We start from the raw sequence: 26,304 nt of genomic DNA, 5'->3' as shown, positions 1-26,304 counted from the left end.
AACTTTTATTGAAATATGCATAGGAAACAACTACTTCCGGTTTCGAGTCCACTTGAAGTAAAAAATCATGAAAAATCATGAAATTCCATTATTTGGTCCAATGACCTTCTGTAGACTGCTGAACCAAGGTCAGATTCACTCCCACCTAACAACTGTTGGGGTCAATTTGTTAACTGGGGTCCACTCTACATGTAGGCTACAGTTGGATACCTTTACCAGCATCCCTGGGTTTCAGGGGTCAAGTCAAGAAAAATCGTCAGAATTGATGCTTTTTGCACCTGATGACCAACTTTTGGGCAAATTCCCCCCACCCATCCCCACCTCCTCAACCTGACCACCCTGCCCCCGTGATCACCTACATTAGATTTAAAGGAATCAATATGCTTCAGCAGCAGGGTTAAGCTTATTTGCATATAATATTTTGGTTTATTGTTTTCTATTTGTTATTCAATTAATATAAAGATCCACTTTGTTTACTTTTGTGATCAATTTATTTGGCAATCGTCAGTGGCAGTCAGCAGGGTTTAAGAACATCAGTTATTCGACCTGTTAGTCCAATACGCTTTATCAAAATATAATATATCTTTTTTTTAGGTCTTTTGAAAATGTTGTTTGTGCTATATTTAGACCCCACTACAACAAAATTACAAAATTTGTTTTACATGCACACACATAAAATTGCAGTTTTTATCCAATGCAATCATAAGTTTGAATGTGTGACTTGTTCATATTTATTTCGTTTTGGCTTGTATTATTTTTCCTTCTGGTTGATATAATTGATTCATTTTATTCAGACTCTTTAAAGTTAAAAAAAAAGATAACACCATCTATCCAAATATTATTCAGCAACTCTGAAACAGGAATGCTAACCAATTATAAGATGCCAGACTTGTGACTGTAGGGTTGTAGGTTCAACTTCTGTCAACGGAAATATTGTGTTGTAACCTTGAGCAAGATACTTTACTTTTCATGTTCCAGTCTACACAGCTGTTTAGTGTGTGGTTCAGGGCAGTGATGGACTTTTTGAGTCCAGATGCAGATTTAGAGGGGTTGATTATATAGGGAATCACAGAAGCATGACTGGATTAGGCCCCTACTTATGAAAACTTCTGGATCCGCCTCTGGAGTCTTGTATGCTTTTTGCTTCATAAAGGAGTTGAGAATAATTTGGTTTGAAAAGCCCATGGACAATGGATGATAATAAGTGAATCGCTATGAGACTTTTTATGGTGAATATCTAAGACCATGTACAAAAATTAATCTGGGGTTCTTCCATGTTTGAAAAGATATAACACCATATTGCATGTTTAATGCATGCATTTAAAAGCCCTCTTTATTTGAATTCAACTGTAAAACCGTAAATTTTCGACTTTAAATAGAAAAAGAGCAAACCTTGTAGTATACGGCTTTGCAGTTTGGAAATTTATAATAAACCTTGAATACTGCTGGAGAAAATTTTTTTTTTTACCTACTTATCAACCCTCCTGCAAAATCCAGGGTCGGGAGAGGGGAAAGAAACATATTTTTAAATGTGGTCTTAAATTCAGTTATTAGCTTTTTCACTTTACCCCCTCTAATTTATTTTTATAGCTTACCTTGACTAGGTGGTGTGTTCCAGCCACCAGGAGCAAAAGAAGTCTGTATATTATTGACAGCATTATTCATTGCCATCACTTGCTGAACATTCTGAACAAATGGATTCCCTGTTAAACTCAGTAAATCATCACTTGCCATTCCAGATTGTGAAGATATTGGTGAGCCAAGTAAATTATTTGTGTCTGTTGCATTTGTATTGTTAGCAAATGGATTTGTTGATGGTGGTGATTGTGTAGCAGTACTTGGAGTTGCTGGTGAACCGGTTTCCTTTAATTTATACTCCTAAAATTGAATAAACTAAACTGCAACGAGACTGGTAATTATCCAATCTATTTTTCAGCATAGATCAAGCTTCAGCAACATGATAAATATCAAGCTAACGTTTGTAAAGGGGAATAACTCTAGAAAAGTTAGTGACAACCATAAAATTCAATCTTGATCTGTATTTTGTGTTGAAAAGCATTGTGTATAGATTTCATAGCATTTGGTTGAGGGAAACTAAAGTTAAAGAATGGAAACAAAAAATTCAGCAGTTTTTTTACATTTGTAAAGGGGTATAACTTTAGAATGTTAAAGTGACGCTCCAAAAACTCATACTTGATCTTCATTTTTTGGTAATTAGCATCATGTATAAGTTTCATAACATTTGATTGAGGCAAACTGAAGAGAACCGAAACCAACCATGAGATGTACGAACCTACAGACAGACAAGCATGAAACTTAATGCCCCCTCAAAACAGTGCACATGAAACGCCAAATTGTAACACTCTAAAAATAGGTCGCGAACTAAATCACCAATGGAGATTTACATAAGTTGACAGGTCTGAAAAACATGTGCATTCTTAATTCATATGACTTTGGGTAATCAAAATGGTATGTACATCATGACATTATAGCAAAAACTTTCAAAAACTCACTAAATATGATCATCTTAATATTATTTGCCTTTTTAACTCCTTTTATTTGAGTCTCATTGGTGAGTTTGTTGTAGATGAAACCCTTTACTAAATTTGAATCCTGGTATCTATTATGAGTTTACCTTTAATTGTTGTAATCTTTGATTCTCCTCATCTAATATCTTTTTCTTTTCTTCCTCTGATATTTGAAAAGAACTGTTCCCTGATATTGCATCAACAGCTGTTGAGAAACCTGCTGGTCTGAAAATACAATAGGAATAATAGAATTGTTAAAACCATTAACACCTGAAGAAGGCTATTTGTTAAGCTGAAATATTTGTCAAAATGATTTAATAACAACATCTTCGTTTAATAACATCTTATATCAGTACCGTTGTGCAAATTTTTAGACTTATACAACTTTTTTCTTATCTGCAAAGTATTGGCTATTCTAAACGATTCGGTGCATAGTAAATTTGCTGGTTGGTCCTTTTTATAGACTTCTATAGATTCTACCACTGCATCGAGTGTGATACGATATTTATCCACTCAAGACAGTTAAGTTTTCAAATTTAAAACGCGATGCTTGCCGAGCGTTTTAAATATTTAAAATTTAACTGTAGAGAATACATAAATATCGTATTACACGAGATTTGATCACTGATCTGCAAAAAGATGTGTTCTTTCTATGTGGTGTCATCAGGCATTGTCTTTTTTCATGCCGTCACAATAGGAAATTCAGAGGAAAACAAGAAAATTCTATGTCATAATCAGATTTTAACCAATGAAGTACTGAGATGAAATGAACCACAAGTTGATTAAATTTTTTATACGATGGATGCAGAAAGGGATAAATTGATGAAGAATTAGAGAAATATATATATATATATATATATACATATAGGCAAATACAATATTAATTAATACATAATGAATACATTACTGATAAATGAATACATCCAAGAAGAATAATGATCTATATTAAGCATTGGTTACTAATAACATTTCTGTTCTACATTTGAATGCATAGGAAAGACAGTAGATATGATGTAACTAGATATGATGTTATATTTATTTTTAAATTATAATCAAATATAATAAATAGTTTTCCAATAAATCTGTCACTCCTATGATAGACAGTAATCAGATGGTGTGTTATCTTGATAAAAGGTGAAAATCATTAAATTAATTGTATTGATAATAAACTTGTAAGATCTTCTATCACACCTCGGGTAAATAGAAAACCATATAACATGTAATCACTTACTTTGTTGTAGAAACAATACCCTTTTTTCCTTCTAATGATGCCAGATGTTGTTCAAGTGCATCTAATAAACTTGATGGTGCCTACAAATATACTAATACAGAATATATACTGAAGCAATTACTGGATAGGATAGGGATAACAAAACAATAGAAACTAAGGCCACACCAATCTAATTCCTTGTTCAATGGACCCACCGGCCCCTTTTTTTTAAAACCTATTTTTTATATTTTTTTTATATTCCCTCTTCCCACATCTGCAAATGTCATCATGTCCATTTCCCGCATTAACATTTGTTTTTCAAATCACAGTCTAACCTGTATATAACAATTTTAAACCTATAAGCACCCCACCACACTTATATTCCCTATCAAAAAATGTTCGTTGTTAGAATAAAGTACAAAGAACTTCTGAAGGATTTGCCTTCAACTGCATTGGTATTGTATGATGGCAAAACAAAACTATCCATAGCTGCTGCATGTTTATGCATCTGTCCTGATTGATTCAGGGGCCTGTCGTTCAGTAGTGATCGTTTGTTGATGTGGTTCGTTTGTATTTTCCCGTTTTGATATATGAATTAGATCGTTGGTTTTCCTGTTCGAAATTGTGTACACTAATAATTTTGGGGTCTCTTATAGCTTGCTGTTTGGTCTGGATCAAAGCCCTGTGTAAAAGGCTGTACTTTGACCAGTATTTGTTATTATCAGGTTGGGAACAACCCTCCCTTAGACAAGGGGTCATTTTACTGTTGTAGAAAAGAAAATAGAAATACCAAGGATTTGTATTGTGCTACTAACTTAATAAATTTTACTCAAAAAGAGGAGAAATACATCATATTTTAAACAACTTTTCTAAAAGAGTGGTCCAATTATTTTGAATAATATTAATAATATTATTCAAAATAACTGTTAAAGTAAATGTGTTAACATGGTTCAAGTCCAGGAATATTACAAAATTCTTGGACATGTTTTGACCATTTAAGGTGGTACCTAACACTACAGGGAGATAACTCTGTAAAATCAGCTAAACATTTTAATTACGTTGTGTTGTTAAGGGAATATTAAGCTTTTCAATGATCAAAATAAGTGTTTGTCAAACTGCTATTATAACCAGTGTAATTTTTCTGATAAAACGGTTGGTTCAAATTTTTAGAAATTTTTATATTTTTGTAAAAAGGGTAAAGTAAATACTTTGTCAAAATTTTAAGAAAATTAAACGAGCCAAATTAATTTTAGTTAAAGTGTTGGGTACCACCTTAATACCAGATAGATGTATAGTACTTTGGGAAAATATGAGCCCTTTTGTACTAAAAAGTTTGTTTCACAAAAAAATATATTATAACTTATATTGACCCCCATAAAAGGGATATTTATAACATTAAGGGCATACGATACAGTTTTGAACCTGTATTTACAAGTTGATGAAAATTGGCATATAGGCTATTTTTTATCTGATTAAATCAAATATGTAATAAAAAATATACCTTCATGTGCTACTTTTTGAGTAAAATGAGGTCGACATTTTGTAAATTTGCTCAAAATTCAGATTTGTGTCCGTATTTTCTTTTTCGAAAAAAAGACATAACTTTTTTGTTTTAAAAGATAAACACAGATTGTTTTTTGTTAAATAATCGGTAATTTCTGTATTTTATAAGTATCATTAAAAATTATGCAATTTTTATTCCAAAATAACTCTATATTTATCAAATGTTCATGAATAGAGGAAAAAACGTCATTTTTTGCTGCATGTTTATCAAAATTAAAAAAAATGCGCTATTTACAGTTTTATAAAATTTGGGTCACATAATCTCCTTGCAAAATGAAACAAATTGCTGTTTTAAAAAATAGGGGTCCATGCACTCGTTTTCAAATTAAAACAGTTTGAATGATAAAAATCAGTCGAAAAATGCACCTTTTCCCGATACGTCGCGAAAATAACATTTTACGTTAGCAACGTCATTACATTCCCTGTAACTGTATTGTATGCCCTTAAGGGGTTGTTCCCAACCTGATTATGACTTGGATGGAGAATTGTCTCATTGTCAGTCACACATGCATGCACATAGACCAGATTTAATTATTAATTTTATTTATTGGTTAACAGGGGAAAATACTTCATGGATTAAAAAAATGTCAAAGTACAAGTGATAAATCAAGTTTTAATATTAAATAAAACCTACTATTTTATGTTTACAAAAAAAAATTATAATCGCTCGCCTTTACTTTCAAGCTTCGCCTCAAAAATTTGCAAATTAAATATTTTTTTATTAAAATTTTCAAATCGCTCACTCGCCCCAATTTTTGGAGTCCAAAAATCCATAGAACAAGAAATTACATTGGCGCAGAGATGCAAACAGTTTTTTTTTTCTTGTCAGACAATGGGGCCTACAGGGTACAAAAGTTTTGCCAGACCCATATTTTCACTCAAAAATCAAATGAAATTATGCTATTGAACAAACGTTAATTTTGATTTTGTTTCGACCCACTTACAAATTTTATCGGCCATGACATATTTCCTGAACTTATCAACTATGCTTAATAGACCTCCTTCCTAGAGAGCGAATTTCTAAAACAAAAAACATGACGGAAATACGGAGAATTGTTCGGGGCGAGATGGACAAGGTACGAAAGACTATTACTGGGCGGAAATACTGGTTCCCGGAGTTAGAAAATGCGGGGGAACAGGACATTTACTTTTATTAAAGATGATCGCAATTTTATAAACAAAATACTCTGCCGGGGCCGACGGGGATTTCAGTTTTGGCGGACTTAAATATTGCCGGCCATCAGGTCCTGCACAGCTACGAGTTTTGCCGGACCTGCATAAATTCTGCCCCTTAGGTCCGACGGGTCCGACGATTAGTTGCATCTCTGTTGGCGTGGCCTAACTATTATTGTACATTCTTATGAGCATTAATATTCATGGTCCTATATACTGTATGTTCAGAAATTATTGCATGCGTTTATAATTGCCATTTTGTTATTTTAGACTCAAATATAATTTTGATTTTTGCGATATTCAGAAAAACAAGAGGCTCTCAAGAGCCTGAATCGCTCACCTTAAATTTTTTGCTTAAATCTTCCATCAATGATTATTTTGGGTTTTCAATTTATATAAAGGGTTCTTCGATTCTGTCATATCTTCTTCAAAAGCAAAAACAAGAGTGGACACACTGAAATGTCTCGTTTGTCTCGTGTTCATAATATAATTTATGATGAAAGTATTAAAAAACATTGTGTACCCCAAGCATTACATTATTGCTGTTTACAGTTTATCTACATCTATAATAATATTCAAGATAATAACCAAAAACAGCAAAATTTCCTTAAAATTACCAATTCAGGGGCAGCAACCCAACAACGGGTTGTCCGATTCATCTGAAAATTTCAGGGCAGATAGATCTTGACCTGATACACAATTTAACCAATGTCAGATTTGCTCTAAATGCTTTGGTTTTGAGTTATAAGCCAAAAACTGATTTTACCCCTAAGTTCTATTTTTAGCCATGGTGGCCATCTTGGTTGGTTGGCCGGGTCACCAGACACAATTTTTAAACTAGTTACCCCAATGATGATTGTTGCCAAGTTTGGTTCAATTTGGCCCAGTAGTTTCAGAGGAGAAGATTTTTGTAAAAGATTAAGATTTACGGAAAATGGTTAAAAATTGACTATAAAGGGCCATAACTCCTAAAGGGGTCAACTGACCATTTCGGTCATGTTGACTTATTTGTAAATCTTACTTTGCTGAACATTTTTGGTGTTTACAGTTTATCTCTATCTATAATAATATTCATGATAATAACCAAAAACAGCAAAATTTCCTTAAAATTACCAATTCAGGGGCAGCAACCCAACAACGGGTTGTCCGATTCATCTGAAAATTTCAGGGCAGATAGATCTTGACCTGATAAACAATTTTACCCCATGTCAGATTTGCTCTTAATGCTTTGGTTTTTTGAGTTATAAGCTAAAAACTGCATTTTACCCCCATGTTCTATTTTTAGCCATGGCGGCCATGTTTTTTGATGAAATGGGAATTAAAACACAAACTTTATTCTAGATACCCTAGGAATCATCAGATGAAGTTTGGTTTGAATTGGTTCAGTAGTTTCAGAGGAGAAGATCTTTGAAATAGTTTACGACGGACAGACAACGACGACGACGGACAGACGGACAGACGGACAGACGAAGACGGACGCCAAGTGATGGCAAAAGCTCACATTTCCTTTTGGAAAGGTGAGCTAAAAATTGTTCAATTCATATAAAAATTTCAAAATGCGAGTTGAAATCATTGCAATAATTAAAACATCGCAATAATTTCAAAATTTACAGTAGTTATATTAGGTTTTTGCACAAGGTTATGTCTTTCTCTGACTTTTAATGTCATCTCTATACTAAATTTATAGGAAGTTGGATGAGTACTGATTGAAAAAATGGCTGATTTTTTTAATAAGTTGGTATTGGCTTTGAACTATCTTACAGTAACTGCAAGCACTATCAGATCTGTACTTAGCCCCTTTTGTGTTTTTGCTAGTTGTATTTGTGCTTTGTATTGTTCTGATGATTTTAGAGAAAATCTTTACACCAACATGACCAAGAAATGAGAAAGTTCACATTAATAGGACAAAATGAGTTTCAAAAGTTGATTTTTTGCTGTTGCAGAAAATGAAGTTACCAACTCACAAACTTTATTCACTCACTTTATTGTTTTTGTTTGTTTATTTTTATTATTATTTAGAGAGTCCTTTTACCAGTTATCCCTAAACTACAGGTACTAACCTTTGCTAAATCAGGAATATCTCCTTTATCTATCCCAACATTCTGTAAAGAGAAAGCATAAATACTGCTTAAAATTAATCTAAATGTAATGCTATCAACCGTTACTAAAACAATTGTGTTTGAAAAAATAACCCTCAAATGATTTTCTGACACTCTACATAAAAAAATTGTCGGTTCCTCTGTATTTTTATCTAAGGAAGACAAAAAAACATAAACGGGAAATGTGTCCAAAGGGACACAGATGATGCTCCCACTAGCATATAACATTATAAATGGCATAACTAAACAAAAATGTGTCCCAAGTACATGAATGCCCCATCTGCACTATCATTTTCTATGTTAAGTGGACCATGAAAATGGGATAAAATGTTTAATTTGGCATTAATATAAGAAAGGTCATATCATAAGTAACATGTTGACTAAGTTTCAAGTTGATTGGATTTCAACTTCATCAAAAACTACCTCGACCAAAAACTTCAACCTGAAGCGGGACAGACGAATGCCCCATGCACTATCATTGTGTATGTTCAGTAGACCGTGAAAATGGAATGAAATCTCTAATTTGGCATTAAAATTAGAAAGATCACATCATGGGGAACATGTTTACTAAGTTTCAAGTTGATTAGACATCAACTTCATCAAAATTACGACCCCAAGGGTGACTGGGGTATAGAAATATGGTCACTTGGTCTTCTCCTGACCGGCAGTAAAACACTTGCCGAAGTGAGGCGTCCGTTTGGCTGTGCGGGATGTATCAAGTTCGTAGTCACATCCGGTCAGAAGGGGGACGTTAAATCCGATGCCTCATGTTAAGAGAGTGCCATGCTCTTTGCACGTTAAAAACCCTTGCAACAACTCTTTGAGGGGTCCGTAGGTGGCCTGTTGCAAGGCAAAATTTCTGTCCCTATCCAATATACCCTCATTTTCCAGTGGCAGTCCAAATTTCCCCGACCATCATCCCAGATGGCCTCTTTTGTATCAACCTACCTATTTTGTTTATTGTGAACTTGTTCTTGTCCTGAATATGCATGAAATATTTGCCACTGGACGTTAAGCAACCAACAATCAATCAATCAATCATCAAAATTACCACAACCAAAAACTGAAACCTGAAGCGGTACAGACGAACGCACAGACCAGAAAACATAATGCCCATAAATGGGGCATTAATAACCTGTAAAAGTGACGCTATCAAAATTTGAATTTTAACTGAGTTTTGTGGTTAAGCATTATATATACATTTCATAACATAAAGTTGAGACAAACTTTAGTGAACGGAAACTAAATTTTTTTATTTGTAAAAGGTCATAACTCTAGAAAAAAATGACGCCATCAAAATTCAAACTGGATCTGTGTTTTGTTGAAATAAGCAATGTGTATGAGTTTCAAAACATTTGGTTGAAGCAAACTAAAGTTAGAGAATGGAAACGAATAGTTCAACAATTTTCCATTTCTAAATGGGCATATATTTAGAACAGTAAAAGTGAGGCCACCAAAATTCAAGCTCAATCTGTGTTTTGTGGTAAGAAGCATTGTGTATAAGTTTTATAACATTTTATTGAAGCAAACTGAATTTAAAGAATGGAAACGAAAAATTCAGTTATTTTTCCATTTGAAAAGGGGCATAACTCTTTAAATGTCACCACAAAAATTTTAAGTTGGCTGGTGTTTTGTGGTAATAAGCATTGTGATTAAGTTTCATATTATTTGGTTGAGGAAAACTAAAGTTAGAGAAGGGAAACCAAGTTTGGGACGTAGGTACAGAGGGACGTACAGACAGACAAGGGTTAAATCACTACAGTGGGGGCATAACAAAACAGTGCTTCCTTTTTTACTTCCAGTCCATAAACAGTTAGGGCCATAACCCCCATAATCTAACCCTTCCTTTTGAGGTATGTAACCTTGTGGTACAATTCCATAGCGATTCATACACTTATACACAAGTTATTGTCCTCTAACCAAAACAAATGTTAAGTTTTTGCCCCTAGATCCTAAACAGTAAGGACAATTACCCTCAAATCAATCCTAACCTGCCTTTTACAGAATGAAACCTTGTGGTACAATTAAATAGAAATCCAAATGTTTGTCAGGAAACCAAATGATTTTCAGAAGACACCCACAATGACATAATGCTGTCAAGGTCATAACATTGAACAACAGAAAACTGTTGTGGTCTTATAAAACTCCATACCTCTGCAACTTTGAGGAACTCTCCAACTTTATCCATACGCACTAGGAATCTTTTATAACATTCTAATCCATCTTTACATTGTTTTTTGTTCATATCAAAATATTTTTCTGGAAAAACAAAGATAACACACATTTATATTAAATATAAATATGCAAAACATAGTGGGTTCTGTGACCCTTGACATTCACAATGTAAATACGCAAAACATAGTGGGTTCTGTGACCCTTGGCATTCACACACTTCTATATAAAATTATTTTGTTACCATATTTACCATTTGTAAGAGAATCAACATCTGCCTAAAGACATCTTTTTCAATTACTGAAAGGGTTATCATAAGACTTTGTTTAAATGTTAGTTCAGAAAGATAATCATTGTTTCCCTCTGTTGAAAAATAACATAAATGTGTGCCAATCTCAGAGAGTCACTGAAGGACAAGGTACAATAAGTATTAGAACGGCCCCCAATTGTCTGCTCAAATCAAAGGTGATATTTCATTAATAATAATAATAAAGTTTGAAACCTATACTTTGGTAAACTTCAGTAGCTATATAGCCTTTTAACACGCGTAGATTTAATTCATGATTTGTTGGGCCAAACACCTAAATATTTGCAAAAGGGAAAAAAATGACAGTTTCAAGAGCTTTTCTGCATTTCAAACTATGAGCTTATCAACTGCCCAGGATCATATCTATAATACCTGTGATTCCAGCTAGAATATAATGATGTTGAATTTTAAATATCTTGGTGGGCAGTAAGGTTTGCTCACAGTTAAAAAAAGAAAACTTGAAAAAAAAAGTTTTCAATGAATCATCCAAATATTGAAACAAGCTACAGACAGATGGTTTCCAGTATTCATTGGATCCGAGGATAGTCTTTTCTTTGTACTACATGTATAATGGTAAGTTTCTTTTTCTTCGTTTGTAAAGGGGCATTACTCCAGAATATATAAAGTGACACCAACAAAATTGAAACTTGATCTTTGTTTTGTCATCATAAGCATTGTGTATAAGTTTCAAAACATTTGGTTGAGGCAACTTGAAGTTAGAGAACGGAAACCAACTTTGGGACGTACAGACAGACAAGGGTTAAACTTAATGCCCTCTCCTCTAAGGTGTGGGTATAAAAAGTAACATCACAAAAATACTGAACTCCAAGAAAAATTCAAAATGGAAAGACCCTTATCAAATGGCAAAAGCTCAAACACATCAAATAAATGGATAACAACTGTCATATTCCTAACTTGGAACGGGCAATTTCTTATGTAGAAAATGGTGGATTAAACCTAGAATAAGGTTCCTTTGTACCGATATGTATGATTGACCATGATGCAACTTTAATAACTAAAACAAAGTATTCAAACCTTTAACTCTGCAGGATTGAAGGACATTTACTAGGTTTTATATGGCCCCAACCAATCAACAAACTTTTAAACTGAAGTTGTCAGTAATATCTTACAATCAGGTAGTAAGAAAGCATTCAGCCCGAAGACTGTCTTCTCTTCAATTTACAAGAATGTCTTGTAGGAGATGTAAATTAACGTATTTTAGCTATGTGCTTTATTTCTAGATACAGTAAGGATCATTCAGTTTAAGTTTGGTTGAAATTTGTACAGTGGTTTCATAGGAAAATAGTTTTTGAAAATGTTTACAATGTTTAACCCATGTTTTGCAGGATCTGCTTACCCTTCCGGAGCACCTGAGATAACCACCAGTTTTTGGTGGGGTTCCTGTTGCTTAATCTTTAGTTTTCTAAGTTGTGTCTTGTGCACTAATATTTGTTTGTTTGTCTTTTTATTTTTAGCCATGGAGTTGTCAGTATATTTTCAATGAGTTTGAATGTCCCTCTGGTATCTTTCATTTACAGAAGTATATACTTACCAAGAAGGTTGATTACGCCATCATTGTAACATGCAAATAGTCTGATCAGATCTTTGAAAAGCAACAAAAAACAAGCATTCATTACACCATTTGTCAATTCATTTGGAGTACACTGAAACAAAACATTTCAAACTGATTACTCTCAAAGAATACAGCAGCATGGAGTATCTGATACATAAGAATTTAAATGTACTGCTGTAACATCAAATACAACAATCCTTGTTAATTACGTATACATATACTTCAAAGTATAATTATCTAATTGGTCTACATGTTTCGAAAACATATGTGGCATTTTCAGGATAGGTAAAGGTATGATATAAAACATTGAAGTACAGAATATGCTGGTTATTAGCCAGTCAAGGTCGTTTAAAAAGTTCCATTTGTTGATGCTGGTTATGCAGCTCACCAGAAACATTGTGACAATGCCAGTAGTCATGACAACGGCATTGTTAAATTGTAAGAAAAAGTACAGTGAACTGAAATGAAGTCATTTATAGACAAGAGTCTTCTTGAATACTAATTGTTTACGACACCAGTCAGGTGTTGTCTATTTTGGAATAGAAACAGACATTTTATAAATATCTTTCACTTCTTTCTTTCATTTTCACGTCATCAAACAAAACAATTGTGATGTGACATAACCCAACATTAATTTCATTCTATTACCACATACGTAAATAACACTATTGTATTTGGATAAACAAACCAATGATAATTTTAAGAATAACTCATTTTATTTTTAATTTCTATTTTCAATTTCTTTTTTCATTTCTATTGATATATTTGTTACCACTTCTGCTTTTATTAACTGCGGTAAGTCCACATACAAAGTAACTCAGGGATAATTTTTCTTTTTGTAACCATCCTGATGCCCCCACTCATGTGGTGAAACATGTAGACATAATATAAATATGATTTATCAGTATAACATGGGTGTTGATGTCTTTATTTTCTACAAAAATTTCAATATTTAACAAATATAAGTAAAATGCTTCGCTAAGTGCAGCCTGATATGACCACAGAGGTTGAACTATGAACAATTGGAACAAATTTGGACACAATATTCAAGCCTGAAGCAAGTTGATGTAACTTTAACTTCATCAAAAACTACCTTGACCAAAAACTTTAACCTGAACTTCGCACTATCATTTTCTATGTTCAGTGGACCATGAAATTGGGGTCAAAACTATAATTTGGCATTAAAATTAGAAAGATCATATCATGGGGAACAAGTGTACTAAGTTTCAAGTTGATTGGACTTCAACTTCTTCAAAAACTACCTTGACCAAAAACTTTAACCTGAAGTGGACGGACGAACGGAGGCACAGACCAGAAAACATAATGCCCCTCTACTATCGTAGGTGGGGCATAAAAAATATGAACCCCTTAAAAAATTTTGACTCCCCCTTTAGAGTAATAACCTTCCAAACTCATACCCAGTCTTCCTATTGTGATATGGAACCTTGTGGTACAATCTTAGAGAGATCCATACATTTACATACTAGTTATTGTCCAAAAAATGCTTGTTTTTAGACCCTACTTCCTAAACAGTTTGTACCATAACCCCCAAAATCAATCCTAACCTTACTTTTGTGGTATTGAACCTTCTAATAAAATTTCAGAGATCAATTCGCTTCAATTAAAGTAACTATCCAGAAATCAAATGTGTCTTCCATAAACAACAATGCAGATGACAATGAAGTCATAGCATTATAGAAACCCAAAAAATTTTTGCTGTCGTATAAAAAGCTGATGTGGTATATTTACCATTGAGACAACTCTTAGCAAAAACATATTTTCCAAAGGCTTCTAATACATATGTATAGACTTCTTATACATATGAACTACGTGAAAGGTTCAAAATCAATACAACATGACTGAGGGGGCCAAATATCTCTATGGAAATGATATGTGCTTATGCTTATACAGATGAATACCAATGAACATTGACCTATCACTAATGGTTTGCCTTCAACTGACCTAATCACAAACTAATACATGTAAACTAATCAAAAGTTTCAAAGTCAATAGACCATGAATGAGGGATCAGGGCCAAATAATCTCCATGGATTAGGAAATGAAATGTGCCAATGCTAATACAACTGCATACCAAATATCATTGGCCTTCCACTAGTGGTTCACCATAATCTAGAACTAATCATAAACTAAAACAATGTTGATGCTGACCCCAGAAAGGGCATACTTATGTCTCACTTTTTGACTGTGTTAAGGCGAGACACAAATTGCAATAATAAATGCTCGAAATGATTTCTGAATAAACAGTATAAGAAAGTTCTTACTCAAAACTGTAGGAGTATGCTGTCAAACTATTTTCTTTATGTGAGATGAAGGAATGGGTGGACAGTGGTAAAACAGTAGTTTGAAGAGCCATAACAATCCTCAACATCATCCCTTGTATTCATTTGTATGCCCTAGCTAGACAACACTGACTAATATCTGAAATATACTTACATCAAATTCTATTAATGCATCTAACTGGTGTTGTAAACAAGGGAGAGATTTCAGTAGCTGTAATGATAAACCATAGCTAAAACATTAACATGTCATTTACCAAATGAATAGTTGGCAAAACATAGTTGACAAAATACCTACAGAAACTGGAAACAAATCTAATCATAAAACTGTGATTCAAGAAAATGCAGTGAAAAAAATGCATTCTATGAGTATTGCATAGTAATACAGTAGACTCCATCTAATAGGATATTGGCTAAATGAATATATCGGCTATTGTAATATTATTTTAAAACACCAAACCCTTCCTATATTTTTAATGTTAATTTTATCGTGTAATTGAATATCGGATATAAGAATATATCAGCAAATCGGATAAGAATATTCAGGTAATTTTGTTAAAAACCATGTACATGATGTACAATCGGATATTTTCAATGTTTTTCTGACAGGAAATGGACCCGGATAAATAAAAATGATCTCTTTCTTATTAAATTGTTGTCTTTATTCATTGCTTTCCTTTGTCATGAGAATTACATGCCCTTTTACTTCAAATGGTTTGAATCTATTTATAAATTATACAAGACTCAGTTGACAAGAGAAGTACGTTGCTGTTGGGAGTTTGATTAAACTCTAAATGCTCATAGAATGAGAAATATAAACTAAACCTCCTTCTATATAATTTATTGCTGAATTTTTTTTTTTTGCAATATAAATATAAATCCCTTTCAACAAGAGAAATCTGACTTTTGTCAGTTCTAAATATTTTTTCACATTGCAAAGGTAACAACATGTCATGGCGGCCATATCCAGGTTTGTTTACAAATTTGTGAAGAAGCCTCTAGAGGGGTCTCATTGGGGGGGGGGGGGGGGTTCCAATCCCAGATCCCGCTTACTGTTTTCAAAGTGTTTTGTCAGATTCCCGTATCCCACTTGAACTATGTACGTAAGCAATTCTCATTTTTTTGTCATTTCCCGGGTCCCGCTAAACCTCATTTTCCGTTTTCACGACACAATAATTTGACTTTTTAATTTAAATTTAAATTTTTATTTGACTTAATTTGACGCAATCCAGCGTCATGCTTGACCCAAATGAGACCCACTCTAAAACCATGACCTAAACATAAATAGTCTCGGGATGAATTTGCTACGTCCAAGGACCATTACTCTGCACAAAATCATCAGATTGTAACAAAATTCAAACTTGATCTGTAACTTGTTTAGATAAAACTATTTACCAATTTTCAAATCAATATCTTTAAGAATGACAAAGAAAAGTGTGGAAAACTGATTATTTTAGTGATAATCTAACTCAAAGGACCATACATCTTTTGGCCAGTGAGCTAAAAACAAAAACCATTCACAGACAGATATACTCAAGCTATTGTCTGGATACCATACGTCTTCAGATGAATGTCATACTATTATACACTAGTTTGGCTGCAAAGTTGTCAGACATGTGGGCATTAATATGAAAAAAAGAAAACTACAGGGGTAAATTATTCAACACATATTTTACCTTTTCAGCATTCATCTTCCTCAATACTCCATCATCTTTTCTATAAATAAAATAAAAATATATAGTGTAATTTGACATCACAAAATATGAACTTTTGTACATAAATAAGGCTGTTAGTTTTATCGTTTGATTTGTTTTACATTTGTCATATTGGGCCTTTTATAGCCGACTATGCAGTATGGGCTTGGCTCATTCTTCAAGGCTGTATGATGACCTATAGCTGTTAATTTCTGTGTCATTTGGTCTCTTGTGGAGAGTTGGCAATCATACCACATCTTCTTTTTTATATTATAATGCCAAAGGACAAACTTCAATTCATTGTATTATAAAACGTAAGACCATCCAACATCAACTTAAACTACGGGTTAACCGATGGGACAATTATCCATGGGACCGGTTAGGTAAAACTGTACGATTTGACAACACTACAATAAACTTTAAAATCCAAGGTCCAGAAGCCAATTTTAATATAATATCTGTCAAATTCTATAAGGCCTGTAGGATATTTTTTTACAGGTCCAACATCAATTTTACAAGTCAGGGCTGGTTGGCCTGTGGTCCAGCATGAATGAAGACTGCTATTACATCATATCAATGTATTCAGGTATTTTTATAGATATAGTTTTGCTTATAATGTTTGTTGTTCACATTTTCAATCAAAGTTTTTGAGATAAAAGACAAAATCATTAAAATTAGGCAAAGATCATCATATATTAGCAATAACTAGAGTTATTTGATCAATTTGGTAGAAATGAAGACAGGGTTGAATTTAACATTTAGAGAAGTTTTGTCCTTTCAAAGAGTTTCTCTAGTACTGCTCAATATCAATCTTACCCTCGTCTGATTTTACAGAAATCAAATGCCATGGACCTATATGACACAGCCTTTTCATTTAGGTATTTGGAATATCTTCTAATATAAGTTGACATGTCATAGCCTAAAAAGAAAAATGGACAATCAACTCAATATGTAATAAAACAAAAGTGCACACGCTGAAATGTCTCGCCTTCTACACTAATCAATGATATTATGTTAATAGTCCTAAGTATAAAGCTTAAAGATTTATTACAACTGTCACATAAACTTAACATTAACCAAGATAACTAAACAAAGACCAATGAACCATGAAAATGAGGTCAAGGTCAGATGAACCATGCCAGGCAGACATGTAGAGTTAACAATGCTTCTATACAACATATATAGTTGACCCATTACTTATAGTTTAAGAAAAAACACAAAAACTTAACACTGTGCAATGAACCGTGAAAATGAGGTCACGGTCAAATAAAACCTGCGCAACTGACATAAAGATCATAAAATATTTCCATACACCAAAAATAGTTGACCTATGGCATATAGTATTAGATAAAAAGACCAAAACTCAAAAACTTAACTTTGACCACTGAACCATGAAAATGAGGTCACAGTCACATGACATCTGCCCGCTAGACATGTATATCTTACAATCATTCCATACAACAAATATAGTAGCCCTATTGCATATAGTATGAGAAAAACAGACCAAAACACAAAAATTTAACTATAACCACTGAACCATAAAAATGAGGTCAAGGTCAGATGACACCTGCCAGTTGGACATGTACACCTTACAGTCCTTCCATACACCGAATTTACTAGCCCTATTGCTTATAGTATCTGAGATATGGACTTGACCACCAAAACTTAACCTTGTTCACTGATCCATGAAACTAGGTCGAGGTCAAGTGAAAACTGTCTGACAGACATGAGGACCTTGCAAGGTACGCACATATCAAATATAGTTATCCTATTACTTATAATAAGAGAGGTCAATTACAAAAAACCTGAACTTTTTTTTCAAGTGGTCACTGAACCATGAAAATGAGGTCAAGGACATTGGACATGTGACTGATGGAAACTTCGTAACATGAGGCATCTATATACAAAGTATGAAGCATCCAGGTCTTCCACCTTCTAAAATATAAAACTTTTAAGAAGTTAGCTAACGCCGCCGCCGCCGTAGCCGCCTCCGCCAAATCACTATCCCTATGTCGAGCTTTCTGCAACCAAAGTTGCAGGCTCGACAATAAAACCACCTTCAAAATGGTATGTAAATTAACCGTGTGTAACGTCATACTACAAAGTCACGATCTGTAGTAGGAAATATGATGTTCAGAGGAGAATAGGAAGTTTTGTTCAAAGTCACATGTGATAGTTTCAACCAATCAAATGTTGATTTCACTAATCAACATATGCATGCAGTGGAATAATAAGAAATGACGCACCATTTGAAATAATTATGACATTCTGAATAATATGACTGCCTTTGAGATACAAGTATTTATACAGTAAAATGTTAACCCATGGATGGTGAAAATGAGATACAAGATATGATTACAAATAGGAAATATGGAATATACATGTATGTGCTAATCAGATAGGTACAGGGAAACAATGACAGACAAAAGAATTTTTTGTGGTCGTATAAAAACCAACTACATGTTTTTAAAGCAGTCGCTGAACCATGAAAATTAGGCAAGACATATATGGAAACTTTGTAACATAAGACATCATCATACAAATTATGAAGCTATTCTATCTTCAAAATTTTAAAATATAAATCTTCATACAAATATCTTACAACAGTGCTCATAGTAATCTTTTTGCCTCATAGTAATCTTATCGCTACATAGTAATCTTATCGTCACATATTAATCTTATTGCCACATAGTAATCTTATTGCCACAAAGTAATCTTATAGCCTCATAGTAATCTTATCGCCACAAAGTAATCTTAAAGTTTGACCTTCTACAACTTTAATTGCAGGTTAATAGACAAAAATCGGTTATTAATATTTTCAAAACATTTAACAGGAGAAAGACCTTGCTTGACCTGTTCAGACTGCTGATGTTAGTGTTAGTTTTGCTCCAATTACTTCAGTTTGTATTTTATCCCCTTTGTTTTGTTTAAGCAACAGTGACCATATATGTTGCAAGAGCAAATCACAAGACAAAATGTTAAGCTAGATACCTTTAGAAGCACACAGGAAAAGTTTTGTAACATTATGCCTGGAAATTGTAAGGAAATGTTTCTTTAAACAGATGATGACAACAGACGACAGACAGTCAACGGACAGACGGTCACAGACAGCAAGTGCCTTCAAAGGCTCAATTTGTCTGTTTATGTAAGATAAACAGTGTACACTTTTCAACAGCAATTAGACTATTTTAATCACCTTGAGTTTCTTTTTTCTCACCTTGAACTCCAGCTTTATCTATAAAGTTATTGAGGTTAAAAGTACAGTTATTGGAGGCCAAATACTGTGTGAATCTCTGAAATAAAATAAAAGAAATATAATTGTATTTATTGTCATAGTGTCACTGTGCCCACAGGATCCACCTATTCCGATCAATCTTACACAGATCCTACACACCAAAACATTACTCTCATACATGTAAAGGAAAATTGACAAAAGTTATGACAATTGATTGTTATAATCATAATTAAGTAAAATGTGAAATTGAGTTAGTATTTTACTAAATATAAGAAACTGCTTCAAGTCTTAATTGCTGACCATGCTATAATATGCCAATTTGACATTAATTTTCACCTTTTCTAATTTCAATATAAATCTTAAGCCATTCAATAATTGTTTGTCTATGTACAGTGTCTTGCTATTTATTGTAATGTAAAAAAAAATTTGACCTTTATTTAGTCGCAGGAAACAACATATCAATATCACTGAATATATACAATAAGAAAAAAATATCATTTAAGCCTTTTCGTGTTTATAAATGGACATTGATTGCAGTACATCTCCAAATTAATTTTTCTTCTTAGAAAATCTGGTCAAAAACCCATCTTTGTTACGTAAACATGGTAAGAGGATCCTTCTTCGTCATAGATCCTTATCAAGTTATACAATTACCATATCTAAGTTATTTGTGATACATACCTCATTGCCATAATTCATTAAATTCTGTATCGTAATTAAGGACTTAAACACTATTGTCCAGTTTGTATGTTGTGTTCTTTCAATCAGTAAATCGGCTAACTGTGGAATGGAAACATTTGGCTCATTGGTGCATTGAATTAAATCTGCAAAATAAGAGCATGAAAATAGGTTACATATAACCTGGGAAAGGTAGGCATGCTGAAGAATCCATTGATATCCAAGTTTTTTTTATTTATATTGAGAAAATATATATCCAATTTTTTCCCACTAATAGTCCATTTGCCAACACTTTTTTAAACAAATTACTCCCCTTTGTTAATCATAGACTGGTTCTATACAGGACAAAATTGGCTTTTGCCAATGCAAAAACTAATGAATTGAAAGAAATGTATCGGCGGTTTCACTATTTTTTCACGAAAAATAATTTCTGATAACAGAAGTATTTAGCAAACAACAAATGAATGTAATCAAAAGATTTGAAAACCTTAAAGATACATTGTAACATACATTACGCACAGGTAAATTTGCTCTTTCTGCTAGCTCTACATTGTGAATAAAATTTATGTCACTCCTAAGGGAGGCAACTAAAAAAGGGATCTCTAAATACAGGGTCAAATATGGGAATTGGCAAATGGACTATTTGTCATATAAATTTATTTGATACTCTTTTGACATACAACTCTGAAATTTGGTTTATGGATAATTTTCAGTCACCTTTTAGGTCATCCAATAGTGCTGCTGTAAATAATACTTTTTGTGATACTCATGCATTGGCAGGAAAATTTCCTTTTGAGAAGGTTCATCTTAAATTTTGTAAAGCAGTATTGAGACTGAAAAAGACAGTCCCCAACATATGTTCTAGATCAGAATTATGTTGAATTACTTTATTAGACTCTTATAAATAAAAGCAGGGTGCAGCTTTATATGACTGCAGAGGTCGAACCCTGAACAGTTGGGGCAAGCTTGATACAGCTCTGAATTTGGATTACAAATCTATTGCACAATAATGTACAATAAAAGATTTCTTCTTGAAACTTTTGAAAAAATTTGAAATTTGAGAAATTTTGAAAAAAAGAAATTAAACCCTTTAACAAAATTGGACCAACCCCAAACTTTTTGAATCCCCCTTGGAGCAATAACCCAAAAGTTTTGCCAAAACTGGATCCCACCCTTTCCATTGTAGTACAATTTCAGAGAAATCCAAACACTCAAACACAAGTCATTGTCCAGAAACTAGAAAAATGCTTGTTTTAGGCCTTTTTTGGCCCCCAATTCCTGCAGTAACCCCCAAACTCAATCCCAGCCTTCCTTTTGTGATTTGAAACTTTGTGGTACAATGTCGGAAAAATCCATACACTTACACACAAGTTATTGTACAGAAAATACAAAAATGCATGTTTTTTAAAAGCCCCTTTTTAGCCCTTCACTCGTAACTTGTTGGCCCCAAAATAAATGCAATACTTCTACTTGTGGTAATAAACATTGTGGTACAATTTCAGAGCAATTGAAATACTTACACACAAGTAAGTTTATATCCTGAAAGTTGAAAAATGCTTGTTTTGGCCCCTTTTCAATGGCTTTTGGGCCCCTAATTCCTAAACGGTAGGGACCATCTTTGGCAAAATCAATCCCAAACTACCTTAAAGGCTATTGAACCTTCTTATTAAATTTCACAGAGATCCATTCATGTAAAGTTAAGTTATTGTCCGGACACCAAATGTGCTTTCGGATGACGCAGACAACAACAAAGACACAGACAACGAAAAAAAATTTTGCGAAAAATCTCAGACACTCATGTATTTTTAAAGAATGAACTCTTAATCAATGATATTAATCCAATGTTTAAAGAATCTCTTCCATGAACAAACATTTATTTACATTCCACAGGTTCTCATTTGCAAATAAAATTAAAAAAAACCCTGATAAAATCAATATCCATCTGGTATGTTTAAGGTTCATGTGGACCCTAGAAAAATAAAAACTTACCAAGATTTTGCCATGCACTTTTTTCATTCCTCCAGAAGGTGCCGAAATAAACTTAAGTTGGGAAACAGGTTTGAGAACTTCCCCACAGATAATAATTGAAGAGAGCTGTATTGCTTCACATGGACATGAGATAGACAATAGATACCTGACAATAATTGGTTATTTAAACTGTGTACCTGAGTGGACCGTATCAAGAGAAACTCAACTGTTTGTTAATTTTATAATCTTCTGCAGGGACGAAAAAAAGTGTACGGCAAAATCCAGTTATTTAGTTAAGAATTTTCTAAATCATACAATGCATTTGAAATCTATTTATCTAGGGCATGCTATGCCTTAAAACTTTTCCGGATGCACAGGTTTACCTGTACTCAGAGTAAATTTTGAGGTGAAAATAAGGCCATTTTTTTAATAATAATAATGGCTGTATTTTCACCTCAAAATTTACTCTGTGTACAAACAAACCTGTGCATCTGGAAAAGTTTTAAGGCAAATCATGCCCTAGATAATAGAATACAAATACATTGTATGATTCAGAAAATTCATTACTTAACTGGATTTTTCCATGCACTTTTTTCGTCCCTGCAGAAGATGATAAAATTAACAAACAGTTGAGTTTCTCTTGATACGGTCCACTCAGGTACACAGTTTAAATCACCAATTATTGTCAGGTATCTATTGTCCATCTATTGTCCATGTCAATCAAAATAGCTCACTTCAATTATTACCTGTGGGGAAGTTCTCAAACCTGTTTCCCAACTTAGTTTATTTTGGCACCTTCTGGAAGAATGAAAAAAAGTGCACTGCAAAATCCTGGTAAGTTTTTATTTTTCTTAAACATTAAACACATTTGAAATTTATTTATCTAGGGCATGCTATGCCTGAAATTTTTTACAGATGCGCAGGTTTGTCTGTACTCAGAGTAAATTTTGAGGTGAAAATACGGCCATTTTAGCCATAGGGTCCACATGAACCTTAAATTATGTTTTTGCATATATAATTGTCAATCATAGTTTAATAGATGGCTGTTAACCTAGATTGTTACTGTCTTTAGGGATTTAAATTGGGGAAAGAAAAATACTGTCTGGCTGAAGGCCCTGTTATTAGGTATTTAAGTGGTTCTGAACCAAGACTTTGCATTCTGGCAATTTATCTTACACACACATAAAGTTTTTCCAAAACAATTGTTTTCAACATGTTCAAGGAAATTAATACAAATGGACATTTAAATTCAGCATAACAGAAATGACATCATTGCCAACACATATCCAGTGAAAGTGTGTGTTTAAATGATGGCCCGTTTCGAATAATGATCAGTTCTGGAGGATGCAAGGCCACAATTAAAAATATTTCAGTTTGCCCAAACCCGACCCATGATGACTGGGTGTGGGTAGGTAGGTAGGTAGGCAAATTCTTTTTTTTCTTCAGAATTTGCATGAAAATATTAAAAGATCTTAAAACAGTACATCTGTTTTTTTTCGTGAAACCTTTGTAGAGTCAACCAAAAGCCATGAATTTAAAACCTCTATAAATAAATTAGTCTACTTTATGATTTGTATCCTGAGATGTTTATAACCCTGACAATTGCTACATGTGTGAAAGGGCTGGTGGATTTATGAAGTGATTTTCAACAGTTACATCAACACGATGTTTGTGTAAAAAAATTATCAGCTGACTATGTAATGATTTTATTTGTTTGCAGTTTTTAAATCCTATATCTTTTAAAATAGATTAAATGTCCTAAAATATTTTAAATGAATTATTATTTACCATCCATAGTTTCTGTCTTTTTTTGTTTTGAAAACAAATTTATATTTTACATTATCACACAGGTAAACTAATTTGGCTATAAATAGATCAAAGCATGTTCTGTAGAATCTCCAAACTAAAAACATATTTGTTATAATTTTATTTCTATAAATAATCAAGTTTAAATTTTTTTAAATAATCAGTATTGATAAAATAAAATTGCATAAAGTTAACGTTTTCTGAAGACTATTTTATTTTTAGGTCATCAGGTTCCAGAGGCTTCCTCACAAATTTGTATAAAAATCCCAGCATAACATGTGTTTACTTTTGCACATGTGAAAAAAAAAATTTCTGACAAAAGCCAGATTTCTCTTGTCAAAGGGGATTTATATTTATATTGCAATAAATTATTCAAAAGGAGTTACATTCAGTTAAGATTATATTTCTGATTCTGTGAGCAATTATAGTTTTATCAAACTCTCCCAAACAGCAACATACTGATCTTGTCAACTGAGACTTGTAAATTTGAACTATTTGAATAAAAAGGCATCTAATTCACATGATAAAGGAAGGTTAAATTAAAGACAACAATTTATCAAGAAATAATTCCTTTTTATTCAGAAAAAACAAAATCTTCTTGCAAGATTGTAAATTCGCAACTTCCGGATCCATTTCCTGTCAGAATAACATTGAAAATATTCGATTGCACATGGTTTTGAACAAATCTACCTGAATATTCTTATCAGATATTCGAGTACACGATGAAATTAACATTGAACATATAGGTAAGGGTTTGGTAGTACAGACAACTACAGCGTAAAAAATGTGCCACTTCACATGTTTCACTTCTTTACGTTCGTTACACATAAGTCAGTAGATAAAAACTGAGAACATCGAATAACGATTAACTGCATCTCTTATGCGCTTTCTTTTAATCGTATTCACAGTTACTTTCAAACGCAAAGACGACAAACTTTAAGTTTTATACGATGATGAAGCGAACACGAAAAAAATCTGCAAAAAAAAAATTCTTCTAAAAAACGTCAAAAAAAGAATTTGAGTCGGCGGGTTTATTTTGGGTCGGTCGCGTTTGGGCAAACATACAATCTTTTTATTTTGGCCCAAGGCTAATTATCGAAAGTAAGGGCCAATGAATCCATGGACATGATGGTAATTGGTTTTTCAAGAGAACAAACTGCAAACATGGACCCATATGGAATAATATCCCTATGACAATTAATTCTGGGGAAATTGTTTAATTTGTCCACCCTCAGAATCCAACAAGGGATAAAATTATTTATACTTTAGTTGTCATGGTAAAATGTACCCTATCATCACCAGCTGCATACCAACCATCTCCCCAAACTCAGGTCAAATAATAACACAATTATCCTTCCTTATTTATGCCATGTCATCATACAGTAACCGCTAATTTTGGGGTTACTTACAATCCAGATGTTTTTTCTTTGGCCCCATAACTTCTTCTGTAGTCGCTTTACATACAACCTTGGCCAACCCTTGGCCCGAGAGGCTGTGTTTAGCCGCAGTCATGCGATCTAAAATACTCTGTCCTGACATTTTGACTAACTATATGGTTAGAACACTCAGGAGTCACCAAGGGTCTTCTCTGACCCAAATGAGTGTGTTGAAATGCTCTAAATACACAAAAAGGGGTGGATACGGCGACCAATAATATTCAAGATGGCTGTTTCATTAATCAATCTCCGAAACAGAGGCGATCGGATTTTTTTGTTACACTAAGTTTACGCCGGTTTACTACAAAAATTATTAGCTTTTTTAAAAGCTCGGCAAAATGTACTTAACTTTATAGGCACTGGCTACGTAACGATTACATGAAAATGCAAAACTCATAAAAAAATAAATGCTCCGCTGAGCGCAGCTGGATACGACCGAAGTTCAAGTCTGCACAGTTGGGGTCGCAAAAATAGACGCAATATACAAGCTTGATACAGGTCTGAATTCGGATTGTAAATTAATGTGTTTGGATTACCCCCCTTACACTGCTTTTAAATAAAGGCA

General features: G+C 33.3%; 1 protein-coding gene across 6 annotated transcripts in view; it reads right to left on the bottom strand.

The window, feature by feature from the left end:
- Positions 1-25,995, bottom strand: part of LOC143047173 (phosphatidylinositol-binding clathrin assembly protein LAP-like) — a 41,818-nt gene extending 15,823 nt beyond the window's left edge. For 5 of the 6 annotated variants that reach the window (XM_076220153.1, XM_076220152.1, XM_076220154.1 and 2 more), the window contains exons 1-12: positions 25,713-25,987; positions 20,533-20,675; positions 19,813-19,909; positions 17,433-17,535; positions 16,599-16,638; positions 15,080-15,136; positions 12,605-12,716; positions 10,726-10,832; positions 8,535-8,576; positions 3,760-3,839; positions 2,636-2,753; positions 1,596-1,878 (exon numbers count right to left, since the gene is read on the bottom strand). In XM_076220153.1, the coding sequence (XP_076076268.1) occupies positions 1,596-1,878; positions 2,636-2,753; positions 3,760-3,839; positions 8,535-8,576; positions 10,726-10,832; positions 12,605-12,716; positions 15,080-15,136; positions 16,599-16,638; positions 17,433-17,535; positions 19,813-19,909; positions 20,533-20,675; positions 25,713-25,842 (1,312 nt within the window). In that variant the 5' untranslated portion in view covers positions 25,843-25,987. Of the gene's footprint in view, positions 1-1,595; positions 1,879-2,635; positions 2,754-3,759; positions 3,840-8,534; positions 8,577-10,725; positions 10,833-12,604; positions 12,717-15,079; positions 15,137-16,598; positions 16,639-17,432; positions 17,536-19,812; positions 19,910-20,532; positions 20,676-25,712 lie in introns of all 6 variants that reach the window. The other variant, XM_076220156.1, reaches the window with a different exon arrangement.
- Positions 25,996-26,304: the final 309 nt, after the last annotated feature.

Source organism: Mytilus galloprovincialis, chromosome 10, assembly GCF_965363235.1.
Source record: "Mytilus galloprovincialis chromosome 10, xbMytGall1.hap1.1, whole genome shotgun sequence".
Lineage (NCBI taxonomy): Eukaryota > Metazoa > Mollusca > Bivalvia > Mytilida > Mytilidae > Mytilus > Mytilus galloprovincialis.
This window is presented reverse-complemented; position numbering and strand designations above follow the sequence as displayed.